The sequence below is a fragment of the Anopheles ziemanni genome, chromosome 3, assembly GCF_943734765.1.
Source record: "Anopheles ziemanni chromosome 3, idAnoZiCoDA_A2_x.2, whole genome shotgun sequence".
NCBI lineage: Eukaryota > Metazoa > Arthropoda > Insecta > Diptera > Culicidae > Anopheles > Anopheles ziemanni.
The window spans coordinates 16037079-16050705 of NC_080706.1; the positions used below are offsets into that span (position 1 = coordinate 16037079).

The window sequence follows — 13627 nt, forward strand, 5'->3', positions numbered from 1 at the left end:
TTGGCATGCCATTTTGTTCCGGCCGTATGGCCCCTTTTTTCGTTGGACAATTAGGCTCATGCGTTATTCTTGCGATGAAGAACAATCTAGTTACCTGTTTAGTAGTTTTCTTCGAGCGTGGATTGCGTGTGCATGTAGTAGTTATCGATGATTTATTGTTTAAATTTCCTTGCAAGGGATAACATCTCCAGCCGTTTACTAGATTTCCGTGGGCCTTAAATTATTTAGACATGGGATAACACTTAAACACAGTCACTTGCACTTCCTATAAATAAATCGCTGAAAATCGGAAAGAAAGTGCGCAACCAAGCCACCGGCTTATATAGGCCACTGGTGTAGCTTTCCGCGTTTTCCGTGCGTGGTCTTGATTCCAGGAGCTTGCTCGAATTGGTGATGGCCCTTCGTTGCCGTTCCATAGTGGCAAGAATACTGGAACTACAGGTTGGATTGGCACAGCTCTTTTACCTTGGTGGTACTGAGTACAAAAATGAACCAATTTTGAGGTTAGAATCGCCGGTTGATACACAGATATGCTAGCAGTATACCTGAAAATTCTTATCAAATAGATTTTCTGATACAAGAATCATATGGCTGGTAGCAATTGATCAAAATATAAGCTGTTTCTATGGATAGAGCAAGCTTAAACAAGTTGATCGCTCCTGTGAACTCCGGGTAGCGGATGTTTACCTATTAAATCGTTCTATGTAATTCGAGCTTAGGATTAACCTTGCATAGGGGCTAAAAAGGTTGTCATTACTTGACACTTTACATTGGGCACAGGATTTAATTTTATATTATTTGCTTTTTTTAACGCAGCAAGTGACTTACTAGTACAACTATCGGTGAAAATCGAGTGGCCATGTACGGCAAACAAACACAGCTGCATCATCTAGCCCTAAATTAGCCACCAAGCAGCTCGACATCAAGCACGGAGCACGTCGAAGCAAAGGCGTTGTAGGAGAAAATTTCAGTGAAAAATAATTCCAACCTGCCATCCGATACCCGCAACACAACCAAGCTACCTACTTCGGACCTCAGACCTCGTCCTGTCGCTTCTCTGGATTCTCCGGGGACTGGGCGAAAAAGGTGAACACTTTGTCCCCACACTCGTCGTCCTTTGCGAAGCGTGCGTGCATCTCTCCGACCGTGCGGGGAAAACATTTCCTCACGATAAAAGAAGGCAGACGAGCGGCGAAAATTCGCGCACGGTGGAGACACGGTGAGGCCAACAAATCGCAGCAAAATGTTTACGGGTACCTTGCGCTTGAAAGTGTGCGAAGCCACCGGGCTGCGACCGACGGACTTTCAAACGCGCCACACGATGACATTCGGCCGGCTCAGCGATCAGCTCATCGATCCGTACGTCTCGATAGACGTCGACGAGAAATTTATAGGTAAGTTAACTTGCTAAGAATTTATCCTGGATTCGTACAAGACCTGACTCATTCTTGCCAATTGAAGGGAAATAGTAAAAGCTTTTAACACCGTTTGTGAACTTCTAAGAATGTTGTTTAATCACAGTAGAGTGGTCGCATCACTTCTAAAATGTTAAAACCTTCCCTTTTGAAGTCGTTCACAAGTTCCTCTATCTTGGGTCATAGGCCAGCCTATATCGCTGGCAGTTTTAAAGTCAAATTACTAGGAGGAAACTTTGCAGCATAGAATTTACCCAAACAAAGATACCTGATTAGATACCCTGTTATCCATGCGTTTTGGGAAGCTGGTTAGGACGATTTGTGGTCGTTTATGTGAAAAGGAATAATAGACGAGTCGTCGAGTATAACGTGTAGATTTATAAACCGTATGGCGATCTCATTGTAAACTCGCAGTAAACACTTCAAGATCAGATGAACTGGTGATTTTATGGAAATGTCTCGAATTATTGATCACAACTGATATCGTTTAAACGAAAGGTTCCACCAATTCGGAAAATGCTGCCCCTTTCTATGGAAAACATTGGCAGCACGGGCTGTAACTGCAGCTCGTCTCGAGGAAACCGATCCCCGATTTGACATTTCGAGGTAAAAATCCGCCACCGCGCGCGGGATGATGAAAATGAAAATGGCTGCCTGTCATTGGGTCGACCATCAGCAAAAAAGACAACAGGAGTAAAAAAATGTAAACCTCGCAGATGAAATAAACACACGCTCTCGCGGTGAGCGTAAAACGCGAAAATCGCGGAACACCCAGTGGATAAAAAAAGGATGCCAGATGATCCTTTTAGACCAGCGAAAGAGCAAGAAAGCGATGGAAAACTGCAAAGAGCGCGAGTTTCCCACACCCCGTTGGTGCGAGTTTAGCGAGATCATCGGTGGAAAACAAGAGAGCGATTGCCCTTGCCTGCGTTGCTGGTGCGAACAGTTCGCTGCTTGTGGCTCCGACTGTTTTCACAGGTCAGGGTTCTTTTTTTTTTGTTGGCGAGCGTGTGAAAACCCAGCAGCTTTTTCCCACCACAATAGTCAGCACACGACGGCGGTAGTTGGAAATGTCGCGAGCAATGCGAACGCAGTCGCCGTTGAGAAAGTGCTAATGGTGATCGGCGATGATTCTTGTCTATTTGTATGTTTTTCTCTTTTTGTTCTTCCCCTGTTGTCGGAACAGGTCGCCGCTTGCTTTTCCTGTGTCTTGTCTTTACGTCTTGTATTGTTCGGAAAAATGGCAGACAGCATGTTTTGGCATAAGATACACGACATTATGGGACCACCTCCTTAAACTGAGGATGAAAGTAACTGAGATTATAGAAACTGAGGATTTTTTTTCATGTTGTAAGCTTTCAATAAACTATTGGAGCATTTTCTCTGCATGCCAAAAGATAAACAAAGCCCGCACACACGAATTGTTAGCTGCTCTTTACATTTTCTGCCAAAACCATCCAGTGACCTGCTGAGCTAAAGGGAAATTTTATCAGCATGTGGATGGGTTTCCATGCGCGCATTCCCTCATATCCGTTCCTGGATTTTCCCGATCACCGCCAGCAGCGAGTGAGAGCGTGTCCTAGGGAAAATGAGAGAAATTAAACGACCTTCTCTCCACGGTTTGTCACAAAGCACAGTTTATTTAGAGCTTCATTTCCGCACACCCTCTCGCCTCCCGCCGAGGGGAGGGGAAAGGCATCCCCCCCTCCCCCTTCCTTTAACAGGAAGGAGGATCGATGGAAAACAGTTTGTGAATAAACACTTTTCAAATCTCATCCGAGCGCAGTGCAACTCTCCTTGATCTCACCTCTTCCAGACCGTCTTCACACGCACACGCGTGCACACACACGTCAGGATTTTTCCCTCAGTTTTTCGTGTTTTCTCTCCCGATATATACGGTCTGTTTTCGAAGGTTGTTGAATTTCCTCATGTAGTCAGCAATCGCCGCAGTCGTGTCTCTGGCGGGTGAGACTTCAATGAATTGGGTTAGCACATCTTTGCCCCCGACTGAGGAATGTTCGGCCCTAGGCATATGCCTCCCTCATCTCTACTGGCAGCCCTTTCCCATACCTCTTCGTATTCGCTACGCTTGCCATTTCAGTTGTGTTGTTCTAGTTGACTCAACATTCTCAATCCCACTTGTGTGCTATTTTCCTCTTGTTTTCTGAGCCCTTCCTTTAATTTTCCACCAGCGTCCCATGCTTTTCCTTTGGGTCCAACTTCCTCTCCCCCAAAAACCCCCGTTCCAATGGCATCCCACTACCAACAGTACTCTGATCAACCGCCTAGAGATGGGTGGTTTGTGTACAGCCAGGAAGTAGTGGCCAGGCTTGTTCTCTTTCCGCTGCTTTCGGAAGTGCATGAGAGGGTTTTACGCTTATGTGTATGCGTGTGTGCGTGTGTGTGTGTGAGTTCGGTTTCGCAAGAAGAAACACACAGCATCCACTCCGCGTTTTCCACAAGGTCACTATCAAAGTGGGGAAGGTTGATGAAAATAGTTTACGCCAGCGAACGCCGCTCGTCGCGTGTCGCGTGGGGTGGATCGACAAAAATGATCGCGACAGGGGAATATTCGTCAATTAAATTTTATAATGTTGTGTTTAAATATATTAAATTAATGTAAAAACCAAATACTTTTGTAAACTAAACTGAAACCAAGGGTCTCTTCAACCCTTTCCGCCTAAAACAAGTGGTTCACAGGAGAAGCGTGACTAACTAATCACACTCACGGCCGCGATCCGCTTCATATGCATCGCATAATCACTTGTCGCCCGAGTGCAATGGTGTGAATAAATTTTCTGCAATCGAAGCCCAAGTGCCCCTGCCACGGGTTGAGTCAGTATCGCAGTGGGAAAGTGCCGTTACTGGAATATTCATCAACAAAGTCCCGATCATAAAGACAACCGACACGGGAACAAAGTTCACCCGATTGATCAATTCGCTAGCCAAGCCCTACGTCAATCCATGGAGGATAATTTCATGGAGAAACACTCACCACACATTCATGACTAGTGATTCGTTTGACTTTTTACCTATTAAACATAATGCACTACGAATGACTCGCTGTGGAGGAAGGTACAAAAACCTGTTATTGGCATGATCGGCACGGATTTCTCCGTCGTGCGTCATCGATCGTCTACAATATCTATCATTCGTTGGGAGGAAAGGTTTCTTTATGTTTGGAAATAAAAAGCTGTAGTTTATAAATATTAATTTCAACCCTTTTGCGATTAGTGGCAGAAACTATTTATTATATTGTAATTATCTGACTCTTAAAAATGCTTCTAATCGTTGGCAGTCGTTTCAAATTCATTATTTTAAATATGTCTTATTCAGTTGTCGGATGGTCTGGATGCAAATTACGCCGCTTAGCGGATGTCTATCCTTCGTTCATCCCCAAATGCTGTCCCATTATCTTATCAACGTTTTATCAACCAAGAGAGCCGAGATGCTGCTCGAGTCAATGTCATAAAGCCACACAATCCAACCTTCCGTATCGAATCCATGGTATAAAAACTGCGCACCAACGCAGGTCTTACGAAGGTCTAGCTTTATCCCTTGTTCCAGCCCATTTTCTTCCCCCCCTCCCCTTCCGGTCCAATATCATGGACAAAGTCAACCTGCTACGATCACGTGATCACCCCAATTACTCCGCAAGGTACGGGGAAGATGGGATTGCGGATTTTGTTCCGTGTTCGTGGCAAACATCACGCTCATCCCGAAAGTCGAGCGTAAAGGTGGAGAATCCAAAAATGTCCCAACAAAACAAACCCTCGTCTTAGCCGCATTTTCTTGAAAATCAAACACACATGTATGCATCTGATGAACGCGACAACAACGAGGAAAAACAGCACGCGCCAGACTCGAACCTCTGTGTGTGTGTGTGTATGTTTGACCCGCACGGAAAAGTGGAAGACAGGCTCGATTAAAAACGATTTATTGGAAAGTAGGTCAATGAAATGGGAAAATAAAACAAAACCGCCTCGTGTCCGTGCTGTTGCAATCGTGCCGAGGAGAGCCACTTCCGTTCCGTTCCGGTCCTTTCGCTCCCAAGAAGCGCAGGGGAATCGTACTTCCCCGGGCTTGTTGTTGGTTTAGACTGCAGTGGTGGACTGTGGCATATTTTCCAACCCGATGCGACCGGTGCGGTACGAGGCTACCCCGGCCCGTACCTTAATGAATCATATTTATTTACGGCCGCTTCGTTACCTTTCCTTCCGCTGTTGTTTCTTTCCTTCCCTGATGGCCATACGCGCATTCCGAGCGAGGTGTTTTTCCAAGCCGATTGCACCAATTCCGAGAACAAGTTTTGTCAATCATGGCTTCTCGGAAATGTGAATCAGAATTTTCCACCGCAGAAAAGTGCACCATACTGTGCCGATTCGATTTATTATTTCCCTTTTTTCCATTGGATGAAAAAATGTAAAGCAAAAAGTCCGCTTGAAATCTTTTCCTGCAGAGGAAAAACAAAATAGAGAGTTTCCACAAATAAGTGACACATATTGCTTGACGAATGTCGCGTGATCTTTCGGAAAGACGTTCCTCCCTTCCTAAAGAGAACTCCTCGCGGGCGGCGGGAAGCTGAAGGGAGGCGAAATAGGAAACCGAAGGTGGGTGGAAAACATTGCTAATTAACAGCGAGTGAATTATTGCATACGTCTTGCTCGCGCAATCTCAAGGTGGGTGTAATTAAATGCAACCCGTTAAAATACCGAAGATAATCGGCATCGACTGAGCGCCGACGGTCGAAGCGTGTACTCGAGAAGATAGATCTGAAAGCGTGAAAATGGCGACAGGAATTCAGAGAGCAATGTCTTGGTCGTCCGTCAATGGCGAGGGGAAACATTTGCGTGGGAGATCGTGCACACAATGCTGTACTTTAGATGATCGGATGGGGGCGAGAATTGTTCCTGGGATTAATTTTTAATCTACTTTGCCAGTATTATGTACGGTTTCTTTACCTCTTTAACGAACGAGTACTTTCCAATGAGGCTATAAATAAGGAAGCAAGAAATTCAATTCTATTTAATTTTTATGTAAAATAACATGAAATATATTTAAATGATAACTACAATGATAACTTATTGTACCCTTCTGTTTCTCATTTCTAGACCGGTCCACCACAAAACCACGTACCTTTGATCCGGTTTGGAACGAGAGCTTCATACACGAGGTGGATGGCGCGAACGTGCTCGGGATGACGATCTTCCACGAGGGTCCCATCACGGACGTGTTCGTGGCGAACGCGACAATACCGTTCGAGGAGCTGGTCACGCGGAACGAGTCCGAGCAGCCAGACTTTTGGGTAAGCAGAAAGTTCGGAGTAGACCGAAGACGATGAACAAATAAACCGGCACGGCAACTAACGCGAACTTTGTCCATTCACCCCACAGGTTGATCTTGAGCCACAGGGCCGGCTGCACGTGAAGATCGATCTCCGATGGACGCAGGACGCCAACAATGTTGCCTCGCAGAACTCGTGCCGCCGGGCGGTTGTAAAAGATCAGCCATTTTTAAATCGCCGCCGCGGTGCCATGAGAAGACGTGTTCATCAGGTCAGCTTTTAATTGAAATTTCAACCAACCATCCCAACTCGCCTCCCCCTCCCCGCCATTCCTTTCGCAGCCCATCCATTCGTAGGAGGTTGGCCGTCTAGTGATCATTGCACTTTGGCCTGCACAGCGCGAGACAACAGAACAAATCCTTATTTCGTCCCTTTTCGTGGTGACGTCTAAAAACGTTGTGGCGGATGAGCCTTTGTTTCTTGCGTTTCGAAGCGCACTTTTGCGGCTGCAACAATCTACAACAAAAATCACCGTATGTTATATTAAAACGTGCTACACGAGTCCATCCCACCCCTGTTTGGCTTGCTCGCCAAACGTTGGTTCGCAAAACCAAACCCTCCCGCCCGGCCATTGACGTGAGAGGATGTAAATTGTAAACGGGAATTGAATCGCCGCTGATTACGCCGCACGGGAAGGGCGTCGTGGGTTGGACTAACGAAAACAAACAAAAGCAAAAACCCACCAACGTCGAGAGAGGGGCCACTGTGAATTAAATTGATACACATTCCTTTCGAAAATGGTACCGGTTGGGCATTGTTCATGCTCTTTAGTTGCATGCTGGGTATTGTCCGCAGTGCACCGCCGGGTCGGTTCCGTTCTGAGATGTGCTAGTGTATCGAAGAAACAGTGTGGAAACTGTTATAATTTAAACCCAAGCAAGTATATACACTCTGCCAATCTCCTTTTTGTTTATTTTCATCCGGCACCATGCGCCTCCATCGTTCGTGCGAAAAAGTTCCATGCGCAACCAGGCGCCTCCATTTTGATGCGTGAGGAAAATCTACAATAATACAAATTAAAAGCACAAAACAAAACTGCAAAACCTGTTGAGTCTGATCGAAACAACTAAACTGATGTACGACGCGGAAGCCCGAACCCGATTCGCACACTTCACTGCGAAAAACACAAATCAATCTGCTTTCCTACCACTACCGGGCCCCCTGTTTTTCCACCCGTCAATCAGCAAATGAGGGGTGCTGATTGTTTGCGCTGAGGTTATATTTGTGTGGTTTTGCTGGATCGGAATCGGTGATTGCCAGCCTGGTAGCAATTGCATATGCTGTAACCTGTTGAATTCGAATCCAGCGTTGTCGGTGGAGGTGGCCGCAATTGCGATGATTGCGTGCGAAAGCACACTGTTGTTGTGCGATCCCGGGGTTTAGTGATAGTGGACGCTGTTTCGTGTTGCGTTTGGTGCGAATCTAATTCGTTCACCCATAGGAACGGAGATGTACGTGAAGTGAATTTTCCTACGCCTCAGTTGAATTAAATCAAATTGCCAAATACCTTTACACAAGCGCACGAATCGTGGCTATAATGCAACTCCTCTGACCAGTGGAACGGGGGCTGTCCTAGATTTGAAATAGAACATCAAATAATCAACTCCAGATAGGTTGGCTGCCGGTGGTCAGGAGAAATGTAGCCGATGGAACTGCCTCCATCGGAGGATGCATCAACGACGACAACGACGACGACGATGATGATGATGGTGATGCATATATGAATGCTCACTGCAAATGGATGATGAGTGTGCCCGTAGAGTACTATTTTTAAAAGCCAATTGAAAACGAAGTGCATTCACTAAAGTGAGACAGACGAACCCCTATTCCACTATTGTGGTGCATGATCCTGTAGAGAAGGGTTTCCTCGGTGCATGATTCTTGGATATCAATCACGCCAGCAAGCAGAGGAACGCTGCACTGCCGGTTTGTGTGTATCTTGCCAATCAAATCGGAACCTTTTTTTTATTTTTTGGAGATTGGCAAGGTTTTGTGAGGAATTGGGTCATCTATAAAAAGGCGCATGAAGTTATTAAGGAAGGTTTCTTCGGACTGCATGTTGGGTCAAAGTGGTTATTGACTAACAACATCTTTTGATTATGAATACTACGGATGATTATTGCGTCTATTAGCACTACTAATATCACTTAAGATCTCGTCTCAGCCCTCGACACTTTACATCCTCTTTTCAAGCCTGTTATCGAAATGTCAGATGAGAAAAGATTTTAAGAAGTGATTTTAAATGAGTTACACGACGAGTAGAAAGGTATTCTAACATTGAGTGGAGAATTCAACTATTCAACAGCAATTGTGCGGCCAAGCATACCCTATCCACCCTCCCACACTACTTATCGTCCCAATCCGTCCGTCAAATTACTGATTGTTTTCGTCTATTTTTCTCACTCTCTTTCTCTTCCCTCGCTCCGTCTATTTCTAGGTTAATGGTCACAAGTTTATGGCAACATTTCTGCGTCAACCAACGTTCTGTTCGCACTGTCGTGAATTTATATGGTAACGTATCGGACGGATCTCGTGTGTATTGCGGGGTGGTGTTTCTTGGTGCCTCATCTCATCGGGTTCGGGTTCGGTTTGCAAGCGTGGTTGGTCGGTTCGAGCCGATTCCATTCCTCCATATTTCGGTAGTGCAAGAAGATGTAAATCCTGTGGTGTTTTCAATCTCCGCGGTGCTTGCCGGGCTCGGTTCGGGCGTTCTAATTAGTACATTCTCAACATCGCTGCTACTAACACACCACACACACGCACACCGTGTGCACATTGCAAACCTGTGTCCCTTTAGTTCATAGCGACCGGTTCGCTGCACCGACTAAACAAGTTCCGGGGCTCACGATTGATTCCGCAAACTAACAAATTCATTGCTAACACGATCTTCTCCAACCACCACGGTAGTACGGACGATCGGATCGTAGCACATTCAGTGTTCCGATGCCGTTGTCTTTAACATGTAATTTACGCTGAATCAAACTCTTTCCCCTTTCTTGTTCCAACACTCATTTTGCACATCTTTTCTACAAACGGAAGAAACATGAAAATTATTTCCCCCCCTTGGTTTTGTTTTATTCATCCACTGTCTTCTCTCAAATGCTGCTGGTTAAAGCCCCTTGTAACGTTCGTGTTGCTTGTTTTCTTCTCTCTTTTCTTAACTCTTACAGGGGATTAGGCAAACAGGGCTATCAGTGTCAAGGTAAGGAGAAGATGCGCCCATCCGGATGCACACGCGCTGCGAATTTTCGAAAAAGCTTTATGGGCAGCTTAAGTAAGGCCACCATAGAAGAGAAAGAGAGAGAGGGAATGCAAACAAAACAAAACTGGAATAGAATTACCTTCGTTGTGGTTTTGTTTTGTTTTGTCTGTTTTCATTTGATTTTGTTGTTTCTACGTAAATTGTACCTTTTTTTTTTGTTACACACGCGAAATCGTTTGCGAAACACAAATTCCTGTGATTCTTTCTGTCGCTTTCCACTAATTTTCAATAATTTTTTCATTCTCCATCGCTCACTCGTTTGATTGTGCTATCGATTTCCTACTCAAAACTTACGCCTCAGTTTTCTTCACTCCCACTTAACAGTGTTTGCGCCGCCGGTTTAAAGTTTGTTCGGTTCTATTTTTCGCTTTGTTTGTTAGTACTAATACCCATCTACTATTTGGTCCGCCCGTTTGTGCATGGCATTATATTTTGATTTCGCATCATTCATTTACCTCCTATTCAAGCTGTTCTTGAACTCTTTTACGTTTTCGCAAGTTTATTGACTCTTCTGATAACTGCTGATGGTACGTTTGTAGGATTTATTGACATTGTTTCTTTACATCTCGGGTCTGCGGTGGTTCATTGTTTGTTTACTAATTCTTGCTTGGGTTTGTTTTATGTTTTTCTTTATTTTTGCGAGGGAAATAACCAACCTTTGAGTTTGCATCGCTGTCATGGGGTTCGATGGATTTTAAAACACTCTCTTACTTTACTGTCTCTATATATTTTCCCATCTTTCATCTATCAGTGGCCTGTGACCTCTGCATCTCTGTGTCGTTTGTTCGATGGTTTCGTTTCTCTTTTCTTTTTTACCCTCTCCGCTCTCTTCATTTGCTGTTTCGTTTGGTTATTTCGCTGTGCTTTACTGAAACCATTAGGGGGCTCTCTTTCTCTGGCATAAAAAAAATGATAAAAAAGGAAGCAAAACCATTAAGGTCACAATTTGCGAAGGTTTGCGGCCGCTAAAACAAGTCGATTGTGGCCATTATTCCAGCTACGATGCAAATAGGTTCTATTTTCTCCATTTTTATCCTTCTTCCTCCCCCATTCCCATTTGTAGTGTGCACGTGCGTCGTCCACAAGCGGTGCCATAGTTCGGTCGTAACCAAATGTCCAAAGAAAAAGGATGAGGTAAGAGTGAAGTACCGTCACCGGGGGTTGATGTTTTTCGATATCTAACGTTCCTTCCTCCTTCTTGCTTCTGCAGCAAACGAAACCGACGCCAGCGGAAGCAGCCCAACGGTTCAATGTAAATATGCCACATAGGTTTTCAGTGCACTCTTTCAAGCGGCTGACGTTCTGTGATCACTGCGGGTCGCTGCTGTACGGCATCATCCGGCAGGGTCTGAAGTGCGAGGTTTGCAGCATGAACATCCATCGGCGCTGCGAAGGGAACGTGGCGAACAACTGCGGCATCAATACGAAGCAGCTGGCGGAGCTGCTGAACGAGATGGGCATCACCATGGATAAAACACCACCCCGTAGATCTAAGGTTTGTGTGGAACTAAAGAGTGTCCAGACCGTGGAGTGGAGCGGAACGATTAACGAACGGTTGCTCTCTTTCCAGTACTCTAACCAAACGCCTAGTGATAATCTGTCCATGTCGGAACGTTCGGACGACACGTGCTCGTTGGATACGCTTTCCACCAAGAGTAGCGTGGACAGCGAGCTGGGCGCGTCCGGTGGCCATCATGGTGGTGCGGGGGCGGGTGGACGAGGTGGAGCTGGTCAGACCTCGAAGTCGGGCGGACCGATGATGGGCATGCTGCTGAACCTCGGTACCGATGATGACGGGAATGCGCGTCCGATGCCGGGCAAGGTGTGCCTGAACGACTTCAACTTCATCAAGGTCCTCGGCAAGGGTTCGTTCGGCAAGGTGATGCTGGCGGAGAAGAAGGGCACGGACGAGGTGTACGCGATCAAGGTGTTGAAAAAGGACGTAATCCTGCAGGACGACGACGTGGACTGCACGATGACGGAGAAGCGCATACTGGCGCTGGCCGCCAAGCACCCGTTCCTGACGGCGTTGCATTCCTGCTTCCAGACGCCCGACCGGCTGTTCTTCGTGATGGAGTACGTGAACGGGGGCGATCTGATGTTCCAGATACAGCGCGCGCGGAAGTTCGACGAACCGCGGGCCGCCTTCTACGCGGCCGAGGTGACGCTCGCGCTTCAGTTCCTGCATCGGAACGGTGTCATCTATCGCGATCTCAAGCTCGACAACATCCTGCTCGATGCGGAAGGCCACTGCAAGCTGGCCGACTTTGGAATGTGCAAGGTAACTTTGGTCACTAGCGCATACACGATCGTACCTGTTTTTGCTTATCATTTCCCTCTTGTTGCAGGAGGGCATCACCGGAGACAACCTCACGTCGACGTTCTGCGGTACGCCGGACTATATTGCACCCGAGATTTTGCAAGAACTCGACTACGGACCTTCGGTAGATTGGTGGGCGCTCGGTGTGCTCATGTACGAAATGATGGCCGGCCAACCACCGTTCGAGGCGGACAACGAGGACGACCTGTTCGAGGCAATCCTTCGGGACGACGTCCTCTACCCCGTATGGCTTTCCCGTGAGGCAGTATCCATTCTCAAAGGTATTTTCCCTTCCAGCTCGTATGCCCTATTGCTGGTTACTAATGTTCCGTCATTTCGTAGGATTCATGACCAAAAATTCAGCGAAGCGGTTAGGTTGCACCGACGGTGAGAACCAAATCCGAAGTCATCCATTCTTCAAGGATATGGACTGGGAGGCGCTAGAGCAGCGCAAAGTTCGACCACCATTCCGGCCACGAGTGGTATACACGATACATAAATCCTTTCATTTCTTTGCCCCACTGATGACGTTACTGTTTCAATTTTACAGCGAAGTGCCCGCGATGCGCTCAACTTCGACACCGAGTTCACGAAGGAGGACCCCGTGCTAACGCCGGTACCGAACGATATCATCCGGTGCATCAACCAGGACGAGTTTTCCGGCTTTTCCTTCACCAATCCGGAGTTTGGACCGGAGCGAAAAATTGTTTGCTAAATTGTTGGTGCAGCATTCATTCAGGACGGGTTATGCAATCGCGTCACGACTCAAAGTAACACACGCACGTCGAAGCTTCTTCGTCAAGGGTGAACATAAAATGAAGCCGGTTGTTTCGTACCTTCGATACCATTGTGTGCGACATGAGTACGTAATTTGTTTGTCAGATGACTTCTGTTGTCGGATTTGTTTTAGCTAAACCCGCCGGTGGCTCTATCAGCGGTATCTCCGCCAAGCACTCCGGCAAAGACTCGTCCAAAGAGGGAGAAAAACGAAAGAGTCCAATGAAACGTACGGACGGTAGAACGATTGATTCATTTCTTAACATACATTATGTTAATCTATAGATCATTTAACAACCGGCATAGTTCATCGGACGGACAAGTAAATCGAAAGAGAAAGGAATTTTGTCGGGATAGTTTTGTAAGTAAACGCAGCTGCACGGAAACGGAAGGAAACGGTCGGTGAGCGCAAGCACAGAAGAAGCAGCGATGAAGGCCATTTTATACATCACTCTATAAGTGTTTTCAATTAGTATTATTACTACCGTGTTTGGTATGGTGTTAAGTTG

General features: G+C 46.3%; 1 protein-coding gene across 3 annotated transcripts; it reads left to right on the forward strand.

The window, feature by feature from the left end:
• The first annotated feature begins 1170 nt into the window (after positions 1 to 1170).
• On the forward strand, positions 1171 to 13057 carry LOC131288470 (protein kinase C). Of its 3 annotated transcripts, XM_058317606.1 has the most exons (11): positions 1171 to 1394; positions 6527 to 6720; positions 6809 to 6970; positions 9197 to 9270; positions 9930 to 9961; positions 11085 to 11155; positions 11232 to 11516; positions 11592 to 12302; positions 12370 to 12622; positions 12684 to 12823; positions 12892 to 13057. In XM_058317606.1, exons 1-11 carry the CDS (start codon positions 1244 to 1246, stop codon positions 13054 to 13056), a joined length of 2238 nt encoding a protein of 745 aa, XP_058173589.1. In that variant the 5' UTR covers positions 1171 to 1243; the 3' UTR covers position 13057. The 3 variants fall into 3 exon arrangements, with proteins under 3 accessions (XP_058173589.1, XP_058173588.1, XP_058173590.1); XM_058317605.1 differs by having other exon boundaries at positions 11232 to 12302; XM_058317607.1 differs by lacking the exons at positions 1171 to 1394; positions 6527 to 6720; positions 9930 to 9961 and having other exon boundaries at positions 6832 to 6970.
• The last annotated feature ends 570 nt before the right edge of the window (positions 13058 to 13627 follow it).